Source organism: Pleurodeles waltl, chromosome 4_1, assembly GCF_031143425.1.
Source record: "Pleurodeles waltl isolate 20211129_DDA chromosome 4_1, aPleWal1.hap1.20221129, whole genome shotgun sequence".
NCBI classification, from domain to species: Eukaryota; Metazoa; Chordata; class Amphibia; order Caudata; family Salamandridae; genus Pleurodeles; species Pleurodeles waltl.
This window is the reverse complement of record NC_090442.1, coordinates 607,643,833-607,655,889: the sequence shown is the minus strand read 5'-3', so window position 1 is coordinate 607,655,889 and position 12,057 is coordinate 607,643,833. Positions and strand designations below refer to the sequence as shown.

The following is a 12,057-nucleotide window of genomic DNA, read 5'->3' as shown; positions in this document are numbered from 1 at the left end:
AAATGCCAGATAGGGCAGGGAACTGTGGTTTACTTGGGCCACCTTGTAGGTGGAGGCCAAGTTCAGCCACTCCAACCCAAGATCCAGACTATTCTGGACTGGGTAGCTCCAAAAACCCAGACTCAAGTCAGGGCATTCCTTGGCTTGACTGGGTATTACAGGAGGTTTGTGAAGGGATATGGATCCATTGTGACAGCCCTCACTGAACTCACCTCCAAGAAAATGCCCAAGAAAGTGAACTGGACTGTGGAATGCCAACAGGCCTTTGACACCCTGAAACAAGCAATGTGCTCAGCACCAGTTCTAAAAGCTCCAGATTATTCTAAGCAGTTCATTGTGCAGACTGATGCCTCTGAACATGGGATAGGGGCAGTTTTGTCCCAAACAAATGATGATGGCCTTGACCAGCCTGTTGCTTTCATTAGCAGGAGGTTACTCCCCAGGGAGCAGCGTTGGAGTGCCATTGAGAGGGAGGCCTTTGCTGTGGTTTGGTCCCTGAAGAAGCTGAGACCATACCTCTTTGGGACTCACTTCCTAGTTCAAACTGACCACAGACCTCTCAAATGGCTGATGCAAATGAAAGGTGAAAATCCTAAACTGTTGAGGTGGTCCATCTCCCTACAGGGAATGGACTTTATAGTGGAACACAGACCTGGGACTGCCCATGCCAATGCAGATGGCCTTTCCAGGTTCTTCCACTTAGAAAATGAAGACTCTCTTGGGAAAGGTTAGTCTCATCCTCTTTCGTTTGGGGGGGGGGTTGTGTAAGGAAATGCCTCCTTGGCATGGTTGCCCCCTGACTTTTTGCCTTTGCTGATGCTATGTTTACAATTGAAAGTGTGCTGAGGCCTGCTAACCAGGCCCCAGCACCAGTGTTCTTTCCCTAACCTGTACTTTTGTATCCACAATTGGCAGACCCTGGCATCCAGATAAGTCCCTTGTAACTGGTACTTCTAGTACCAAGGGCCCTGATGCCAAGGAAGGTCTCTAAGGGCTGCAGCATGTCTTATGCCACCCTGGAGACCTCTCACTCAGCACAGACACACTGCTTGCCAGCTTGTGTGTGCTAGTGAGGACAAAACGAGTAAGTCGACATGGGACTCCCCTCAGGGTGCCATGCCAGCCTCTCACTGCCTATGCAGTATAGGTAAGACACCCCTCTAGCAGGCCTTACAGCCCTAAGGCAGGGTGCACTATACCATAGGTGAGGGTACCAGTGCATGAGCATGGTACCCCTACAGTGTCTAAACAAAACCTTAGACATTGTAAGTGCAGGGTAGCCATAAGAGTATATGGTCTGGGAGTCTGTCAAACACGAACTCCACAGCACCATAATGGCTACACTGAAAACTGGGAAGTTTGGTATCAAACTTCTCAGCACAATAAATGCACACTGATGCCAGTGTACATTTTATTGTAAAATACACCACAGAGGACACCTTAGAGGTGCCCCCTGAAACTTAACCAACTATCTGTGTAGGCTGACTGGTTCCAGCAGCCTGCCACACTAGAGACATGTTGCTGGCCCCATGGGGAGAGTGCCTTTGTCACTCTGAGGCCAGTAACAAAGCCTGCACTGGGTGGAGATGCTAACACCTCCCCCAGGCAGGAGCTGTAACACCTGGCGGTGAGCCTCAAAGGCTCACCCCTTTGTCACAGCCCAGCAGGGCACTCCAGCTTAGTGGAGTTGCCCGCCCCCTCCGGCCACGGCCCCCACTTTTGGCGGCAAGGTTGGAGGGAACAAAGAAAGCAACAAGGAGGAGTCACTGGCCAGTCAGGACAGCCCCTAAGGTGTCCTGAGCTGAGGTGACTCTGACTTTTAGAAATCCTCCATCTTGCAGATGGAGGATTCCCCCAATAGGGTTAGGATTGTGACCCCCTCCCCTTGGGAGGAGGCACAAAGAGGGTGTACCCACCCTCAGGGCTAGTAGCCATTGGCTACTAACCCCCCAGACCTAAAACACGCCCTTAAATTTAGTATTTAAGGGCTACCCTGAACCCTAGAAAATTAGATTCCTGCAACTACAAGAAGAAGGACTGCCTAGCTGAAAAACCCCTGCAGAGGAAGACAAGAAGACGACAACTGCCTTGGCTCCAGAAACTCACCGGCCTGTCTCCTGCCTTCCAAAGATCCTGCTCCAGCGACGCCTTCCAAAGGGACCAGCGACCTCGACATCCTCTGAGGACTGCCCCTGCTTCGAAAAGACAAGAAACTCCCGAGGACAGCGGACCTGCTCCAAGAAAAGCTGCAACTTTGTTTCCAGCAGCTTTAAAGAACCCTGCAAGCTCCCCGCAAGAAGCGTGAGACTTGCAACACTGCACCCGGCGACCCCGACTCGGCTGGTGGCGATCCAACACCTCAGGAGGGACCCCAGGACTACTCTGATACTGTGAGTACCAAAACCTGTCCCCCCTGAGCCCCCACAGCGCCGCCTGCAGAGGGAATCCCGAGGCTTCCCCTGACCGCGACTCTTTGAACCTAAAGTCCCGACGCCTGGGAGAGACCCTGCACCCGCAGCCCCCAGGACCTGAAGGACCGGACTTTCACTGGAGAAGTGACCCCCAGGAGTCCCTCTCCCTTGCCCAAGTGGAGGTTTCCCCGAGGAATCCCCCCCTTGCCTGCCTGCAGCGCTGAAGAGATCCCGAGATCTCTCATAGACTAACATTGCGAACCCGACGCTTGTTCCTACACTGCACCCGGCCGCCCCCGCGCTGCTGAGGGTGAAATTTCTGTGTGGGCTTGTGTCCCCCCCGGTGCCCTACAAAACCCCCCTGGTCTGCCCTCCGAAGACGCGGGTACTTACCTGCAAGCAGACCGGAACCGGGGCACCCCCTTCTCTCCATTCTAGCCTATGTGTTTTGGGCACCACTTTGAACTCTGCACCTGACCGGCCCTGAGCTGCTGGTGTGGTGACTTTGGGGTTGCTCTGAACCCCCAACGGTGGGCTACCTTGGACCAAGAACTAAGCCCTGTAAGTGTCTTACTTACCTGGCTAATCTAACAAATACTTACCTCTCCTAGGAACTGTGAAAATTGCACTAAGTGTCCACTTTTAAAACAGCTATTTGTGAATAACTTGAAAAGTATACATGCAATTTTGATGATTTGAAGTTCCTAAAGTACTTGCCTGCAATACCTTTCGAATGAGATATTACATGTAGAATTTGAACCTGTGGTTCTTAAAATAAACTAAGAAAAGATATTTTTCTATACAAAAACCTATTGGCTGGATTTGTCTCTGAGTGTGTGTACCTCATTTATTGTCTATGTGTATGTACAACAAATGCTTAACACTACTCCTTGGATAAGCCTACTGCTCGACCACACTACCACAAAATAGAGCATTAGTATTATCTATTTTTACCACTATTTTACCTCTAAGGGGAACCCTTGGACTCTGTGCATGCTACTCCTTACTTTGAAATAGCACATACAGAGCCAACTTCCTACACCCCCTCAACCGGGAGTTCTCCAGTGGAGAAAACCTGATGCCTCAGGACACCTCTGAACCCGTCGCCCCTGGCCCCTGGAGAAGAGGATCAAAGGTGTCCCTCCGCCCTGAGCATCTCAAGTCTTGAACCTATTGACTAACATTGGGCACCACACAACGTACTTCACCACTGCACCCGGCTACCTGGTGTGACCTGTTGATGTGGCCCTGACCCTTGCCCACTACTTAACTTAAGTCCAGAAGATTGGTCCTGTAGGTCGCTGTACTGTACCTGTTTGCTGTATTTGTTTTTTCTCTCCATAGGATAAAATTGAAGCTTCGAAAAATTGCACTTTCGACTTTTCAAAACTGTAAAGATTTTTCTTGCAAAACTTACTCACTTGAATGAATTAATTCTGGTGCCTAAACATATATTAAAATACTTGTTATTTTTGTAAATTGGTTTAGATCTCATTCTTGAGAGTGTGTCCCATTTATTGACTCTGTGTGTATTTGCAGGTGCCTCACACTCCTCTCTGATAAGCCTAAGGCTGCTCGATTACACTACCCCCTAAAAAGAGCACCTTGGGATTGCTAGAACAATCCCCTGTCCACTAGTAAGGGAAGCCCTGTAGCTTACTACACATTACAACCTACCTGACTTCAATCCATCCCATCCAACCCACCCTACTTCAGTTAAACCCACCCAACTTCAGTCAAGTCCACTGCTACCGGTCCACTTCACTCCAGTCCAATCCAATCCACCCACACAACCCCACCCCAGTCCATCCCACTCCAATACAATCCACTTTAATCCAGTCCAATCCACTCCACCACAGTTCAATACACCCCATTCTGAACCACCCCAATCAAGTCCACCAAACTCCAGTCCACCACAATCCAATTCACACCACCTAACTCAGTGTAATCCACACCAGTCCAATCCACCCCACTCCAATCCACCCCACTCCAGGTCCAACCGACACCCCAACCCATCCCACCCCAGTGCACTCCATCACACCCCAATTCAGTCCACCCTACCTCAGTCCACCCCTTTCCATTTCAGTCCACCCCTTCCCATTTCAGTCCACCCCTTCCCATTTCAGTCTACCCCACTCCACTCTAATCCACCCCACTCTACCCCAATCCATCCGACCCATCCCAGTTCAGTGCACCGTAGTGTGATCCAATCCACCAGCATACTCCACTCCAATCCACCCCACTACACTCCAACCCAAACCACCCCACACCTTCCCAGTTCAGTCCACCCCACTCCAATCCATCCACCCCACTGTACTCCAGTGCACCCCACCTCAATGCAGTCCACCCCATTCCAGTCCACTTAAATCCAATCCAGCACACCCAACCCCAAACTACCCAATCCAACCCGCCCCAATCTAACCCAATCCATCCCACTGCAGCACACCACACCCCAATCCACCCCAACCCATTTTAATCCACCCCACCCCATTTCAGTCTAGATGCTCGCTCCAGTCCACACACACTCGCGCCTATCCACCCCACACACTCCAGTACACCCCACTCACTCTAGTCCACCGGACTCTACTCCAATCTATCCACACAGTCCCAATCACATCCACCCCAATTCAATCCAGCCAACCCCACCCATTCCACTCAATCCACCCCACTCTACCCCAGTCCAATCCACCCTACTGCCTCAGACTACTCCTACCCACTCCACCCTATTCCACCTCACTCCACAACACACACTGCCACTGAAATACTAAAAACCACTGAAATCTACTCAACTCTTCGACACTCTTATTCTCCTACTCAACTCTACAATATCCCAACAAATCAACTCTACAACACACTACTCTCCCACTCCACTGTGAGACTCCATGGCACTACCTTTTAGCCGTGCTGAACAGCAGCCACACTGGTGTAAAACATGGCAAAACACATTGCCAAAGCCAATAGATCTTGTATGGGTGAGACGTATTGGCTTTGCCAATGCTTGTTTACATGTTGCAAGCATCTTTGTGGTTATGGGATCTATACATGCATAACAGTACCCATTTGTCACTTTAATGTGCCCATTACTACCATGATGTTGTAAAACACTGATTGGAAGACATTGTTTTGGGAAATTGTGCCACTAAATGTAATGTTTTTTCACAAATGTTTCCTAGGAAGGGCCAATCTTGCTTGGCACATTATACAATTGCTTAAATAGTTCATGCATCCCCCTTCAGCATCTTTTTTACTCTTTAAGGTCTAAAATGCACCATGTGAAGGGGTAATGGGAAGCCAGAGCCGATTGGAAGCAGTTAGGGTTGATTGATGCAATTTTGGTCTGTGTTTATGCCCCTTTACTTTTACTGTGTGCCTGCCTTCCTTCCCGTCATCCAGCAGCTCATTGGATGTTGTTTGTTTTTGTCCCACTAGCTTCTTGTATATTCAAAAAGACGACTAGATTGTATAAAATACTGCAGCTTATAGAACCAAATAATTATGGGTACAGGGACAACGACTTCTTGTTATTGTGGCAGCCTGACAGTCATTCCTGTACTGAGCAAAGGATGAGGATATGGTTAAAGGAGTTCGGTTCTACCAGGTTCACAGTAAAATATCCCCCCCCCACCCCCCACCCCCCACACACACATTCTATCAATGGAGTACACTTTTCAAATATTGAAGTTAAAGTGTTGTTGCCTGAACATTAAGTTGTAGCTCATAAATGTTTATTTTAACACATAACATAACTAATTACTATCTGAACGAGCAGGAAGAGATATAGGACCGTCTCTTGGGTATTAGCTTATGGCCAGGAACATCTCCAGCACAGCTGTTCACTATTTGGGAATTTAGAATGAGCAAGCAAATATTTTGCAGCATGAATCTTTTCTGGATTCACATGCTGTGCATTACTCCACCATCAAGTCGTTGGGTCCAGAATTCTCCAATTTTAACCCTTTTTTAGTCCTTTGTTTTTTTTTGTTGATGGGCATTGACGGATCTCAACATTTGGTGCTTCCTGTGACATTGTGTCTCCTCCACTGGACGCTCCTACGTTTGGTCTCCATTTTCAGATTTTATTTTCTGCTGTTGGGTCGGGATGCTTGGCTGAATGCTCTCCAACATGAGGAAGGAAAACTTTCAAGAACTTTGTTGAAAGATCTACAGGATCTGAAGAAGAACACTGGAGAAGAAATACTGAATGAATAGAGAAGAAGCTGAATTCCCAGGAGGGAACGTTTTTGAGGGAAACCAGGTCATGGTCCCCCCTGGATGGCCTAGATGTAGAAGACCCTATTCCAGTTCTGCCCAAATTGCCATCACAAATTTGCGCAAAAGGATCAACACCCAGTGTGCAACCTTTGCCTGCCTCTTGAACATAGGAGTGAGTACTGCAATGCCTTGTGGTATTCACATCGAATACGCTGAGACTGAGGCAAAAGCAAAGATGAGCACACCATTCACGGCAGGGCCATAGTACCACTTTATTCCTGAGAGACCTGGTATTGTTTTGCGATGAGGAGCAAAATGTCACAGAAGGAGCTGAGGCAGAAACATCGGATGCCCACTTGAGAATCGCCAAGCAAAAAAAAGCAGGAGATAAGAGAAACACCATAAAAAGGGTCTGACTCACAAAAATCTTACTCTAAACATTCAGAGGTAGCCTCAGCATCAAAACACTTGCCAACGGAAGACAGGCCCTGAGGCTGAGTACCCCACAGATTCCTCAAAATTGACACCACTGGAGATAAAACTGTGAAATCCCAGTCGTCAAAGGAAGGTCGAGGAAAAGACAACATCAAAAAAGGAGAGGGCTCGGGAGGAGCACAGAAGCTCGATGACAGAAACGTTAAAGGATTCTTCCACGTTGGAGAGGAAAGCCTCGTTGAGCATTGACACCTAAGATAAATTGGCAGAAATTGTGAAAAGGAGACGCCCGAGACCAAAATAGCCAACTTACTCCAATGTCAAAATGTCAGGGGGGACAACTTTGGTTACTCACGGTCTCGGAGTCGCCTGAGGGTCCTCCCTGAGGTGTTGGTTCTCCACCAGTCGAGTCGGGGTTGCCGGGTGCAGTGTTGCAAGTCTCACGCTTCTTGCAGGGATTTGCAGGGGTCTTTAAATCTGCTCCTCTGTAACAAAGTTGCAGTTCTTTTGGAGCAGTGCCGCTGTCCTCAGGAGTTTCTTGTCTTTCTTGAAGCAGGGCAGTCCTTAGAGGATTCAGAGGTTGCTGGTCCCTTGGAAAGCGTCGCTGGAGCAGGTTTCTTTGGAAGGCAGGAGACAGGCCGGTAAGTCTGGGGCCAAAGCAGTTGGTGTCTTCTGTTCTTCCTCTGCAGGGGTTTTTCAGCTCAGCAGTCCTCTTCTTCTTGTAGTTTCAGGAATCTAAATTCTTAGGTTCAGGGGAGCCCTTAAATACTAAATGTAAGGGCGTGTTTAGGTCTGGGGGGTTAGTAGCCAATGGCTACTAGCCCTGAGGGTGGGTACACCCTCTTTGTGCCTCCTCCCAAAGGGAGGGGGTCACAATCCTGTCCCTATTGGGGGAATCCTCCTTCTACAAGATGGAGGATTTGTAAAAGTCAGAGTCACCTCAGCTCAGGACACCTTAGGGGCTGTCCTGACTGGCCAGTGACTCCTCCTTGTTTTTCTCATTATCTCTCCTGGACTTGCCGCCAAAAGTGGGGGCTGGGTCCAGGGGGCGGGCATCTCCACTAGCTGGAGTGCCCTGGGGCATTGTAACACGAAGCTTGAGCCTTTGAAGCTCACTGCTAGGTGTTACAGTTCCTGAAGCACCTCCACCCAGAGCAGGCTTTGTTTCTGTCCTCAGAGAGCACAAAGGCTCTCACCGCATGGGGTCAGAAACTCGTCTCTCAGCAGCAGGCTGGCAGAGACCAGTCAGTCCTGCACTGAACAATTGGGTAAAATACAGGGGGTATCTCTAAGATGCCCTCTGTGTGCATTTTTTAATAAATCCAACACTGGCCTCAGTGTGGGTTTATTATTCTGAGAAGTTTGATACTAAACTTCCCAGTATTCAGTGTAGCCATTATGGAGCTGTGGAGTTCGTTTTTGACAGACTCCCAGACCATACACTCTTATGGCTACCCTGCACTTACAATGTCTAAGGTTTTGCTTAGACACTGTAGAGGCATAGTGCTCATGCACACATGCCCTCACCTGTGGTATAGTGCACCCTGCCTTAGGGCTGTAAGGCCTGCTAGAGGGGTGACTTACCTATGCCACAGACAGTGTGAGGTTGGCATGGCACCCTGAGGGGAGTGCCATGTCGACTTAGTCATTTTCTCCCCACCAGCACACACAAGCTGGAAAGCAGTGTGTCTGTGCTGAGTGAGGGGTCCCTAGGGTGGCATAAGTCATGCTGCAGCCCTTAGAGACCTTCCCTGGCATCAGGGCTCTTGGTACCATGGGTACCAGTTACAAGGGACTTACCTGGGTGCCAGGGTTGTGCCAATTGTGGAGACAATGGTACATTTTAGGTGAAAGAACACTGGTGCTGGGGCCTGGTTAGCAGGGTCCCAGCACACTTCTCAGTCAAGTCAGCATCAGTATCAGGCAAAAAGTGGGGGGTAACTGCAACAGGGAGCCATTTCTTTACAACAAGACTTATCACTATCAAAAGAGTTTGGGTTCTTTCATTGTTTCAAAGAAAATGTCTCACTTTTAAATGCTTGGTTTTCTCAATTAGCACATAATAGCATTGATGCAAGCATTTGACTTCTGTAGATAATGATCTGTCTACTTGTCTTGGAGATGGGGGAAGGAGGGTGCGTACAATGGATTTTATAGAAGATTGAAGAGTTTTGAGTTTTATAGATTAGACAAATGTATTGAGTATTTCGTCTGTTTCCTTGTGTGACATTAGTTTCTTTTTTCATGGCTCAGAAAGCAAAATTATTTTCACACTTTAACCTTCAGAAAATAAACATTTGAAACATAAGAAGTCTTAATTATTCTGCTGTTTGATTACCTTATTAACAGCTTTGAGCAAAACTGAATGGTTGCAAAGGGCATGGAAGGTAATTAAAGTGATCATAGTAATAGAAGATAAATAAGCCACTAGTTTTTTTTCTTTTAATCTACAATACGTAATGTGATATTGTGGTCATTAATAAACAAGAAAGGATACTGAAAGCTGTGAACCATTTAAACCAGTAGCTACTGGCCAGGATCCTTTTTTATATTGAGTTCCTGGTTGTGGCCAGATTTTGACTAGCAATGATGGATTTTTTTGTTCCTAATTTTCATTTTCCATATTAGCATTTCAAGTGTGTTTTCTCATCTTTAACTGTCTCAACTTTCCTTTTCACCTACTTCACCCCATTCAGCTACCCCCAACTACCTTTGGCCTTCTAGGTTTTTGAAGTGGCTTTCTCTAGGGAATAAATAGTGATAAATGCATTAGATCTAGGGAGCTTATGAATTTGGAAATCATTTTAAGATAAAATTTGCAAAAAATTAAATTCATCCCTATTAAATTTCACAACAGGTACCAATACGATACTTACTTGCGATGCTATACATTAACTTCAGTCCTCTTTGGGATCCAGCTATTGAACTTATAACGTGAGTATGGGAAAACAAGAAAATTGTGCTCTGTGTTCACACTTGTAGTTAAAAGTAGCAAATATGACAAAAACTTGAATGCTGTTTCATAACGTAGTTTTGTATTTTATATACACCACCGGTTGGGATGGTGTTATTTTCTGAATAGACACAGCTGGGAATGCTGCTTTCTGAATAGACAGTCACTAGCAAATTATATCTAAGAATGAAAGGGCCTTTCTTGTTATTGTTGCGCTGTGTGGGTCTCAGATTCCTTAAATATTGTTAGTGAGTCCTTTTGCTGACCTGGACACCCAGTGAACAAACCTGAGAATTTTCCTCACATTTCTGGGGCCGTTGTTGGGTAGCATAACCCTCTATTATTTGAAGGAGCATTTATATTTAGTAAAAAGTATAACGTGCTGAGCAACGTGGGGCAAATGTGTCTCTTTTAACTGATACATTTCTCACTTTAGTGCTTGCAAAACAAACATGCTACCTCTTGCCTCAACAGTTGATCTAATTGACATGAACCTCGAAACTAGAAAACATTAACAGGCACTGGTGCATAATTGGGCCTTTGTACTGAGATTTCAGATCTCAGAATGCTAATCTGGGTGAAATTAGAAATGAAATCCTTAGAGATTTTTTTAAGAAGTGAATCCAAATAAGGAAAACAAATCTGTTGTTTTTGCCGATAATCTAACAGTGTGGCCTCAATTAGGAGTGTCCTACAGTTATCCCTGCAATTTCTGCCCCGCAGTTGCTTTTGCTGAGGGAGTCCCTTTAATTCCAGGGGTGAGAAAATAACCTTGATGCAAGTTTTTGGGGAATAACGTAGGAATTGGTGTAATTCAGATGATTCTCATGTTTTCCCTGTAGTTTCACACCGAAATTTCAGATTGCTTTCTGCAGACAATCTCTGTGTGCTAATCCTCAACTCCTAATTCCAAAGGGTCCAGTAACTCTGGTCAACAGGCTCATCTGAATATATAGGACACTCGGAATTGAGGCCTTAGAGGTGCTTTTCATATACTCTCCCCAGTCCATTAAAGGATGTTTGAAAATTACATCATGCTCTGTAGTTTCTGTGGCTGCCCTGCGTACCATTGATTTGGCTGCTGTTCTGGAACCTTGTGCATCACTGATTTTTGTGGATCACAACACTGTGGACTGCAGATTGTGCTTGCAAGCTTGTGTCATAGTTTAATACATCACATACTTGAGGTAATTAGGCTTAATTTGGTGTCTTTATCTCTTTATAACAAGCAAACAGGCATTGTGGGTTACCAGCATTGGTCCATCCAAGTGTTAAACATAGTTTTCTGACTTTAATTTGCAGTTTAATCATTTTAGTATTGTTTTAGTTCTCATGCTAATGGAATGGAAAACAAGGTTTTCTGGAAGATATATTATGAACACTTGGACAAGTCTTCACTTCATTCAGGTACGTTTTATTTATGTGGTTACAAGGGCATGATGATTTTTCAAAAGATCTTGCACTTTGTTCCTTTCTTGAAATTGCTTTTTGAAAGAACCTTATTTTTTCTTTCTTAACCAACTACTCATACTGAAATTTCTCAATGCCATACATTCAGAAATAATCCTATCATTTATGTTTTCACCAACCCAGTGACCTAAATTATAGCAGCATAATCTAATCCAGCCTCAATATTTTGTTAGTTTTAGCAGGAACCACGATTCGTTGTAACACACCAGTATCTGTAAATATTGGAAGGGGAAATGAGGTGGCCAAGTATGTTTGCATTGGTACTGTGTGAGAGTCATGCACAATTTTTTCCTCATATACTGAGAGTGCTTTCTGCCATCACACCTAGATCTGTAGATTATCATTTGTCCTTAATTTAACTTCGTCGCCATAATCTTCAGTTGCAACCCAAAATATGTTCTTCATAATTTAGGTGTTGTAAAGATTTTGGCATTTTAATTTATGTTTCACACTTGAAAATGAGTCTTATTCTTACTTCTGAAGAGAATTCCAGCTGAAGATATGAATTCAGAGATATCCATTTCTCTTTGTGACCGAAATCAAGAGGTTTGTGTTGTATAAGGTGCTTACCCGTGG

The 12,057-nt window shown here is 45.8% G+C and overlaps 1 protein-coding gene across 1 annotated transcript in view; it reads left to right on the top strand.

Moving 5' to 3' along the window:
- Window positions 1–12,057, top strand: part of UTP20 (UTP20 small subunit processome component) — a 966,235-nt gene that overhangs the window by 189,331 nt on the left and 764,847 nt on the right. The window contains exons 19-20 of the mRNA XM_069229033.1: window positions 9,916–9,992; window positions 11,339–11,418. Coding sequence (XP_069085134.1) covers window positions 9,916–9,992; window positions 11,339–11,418 — 157 coding nt within the window. The remainder of the gene's footprint in view (window positions 1–9,915; window positions 9,993–11,338; window positions 11,419–12,057) is intronic.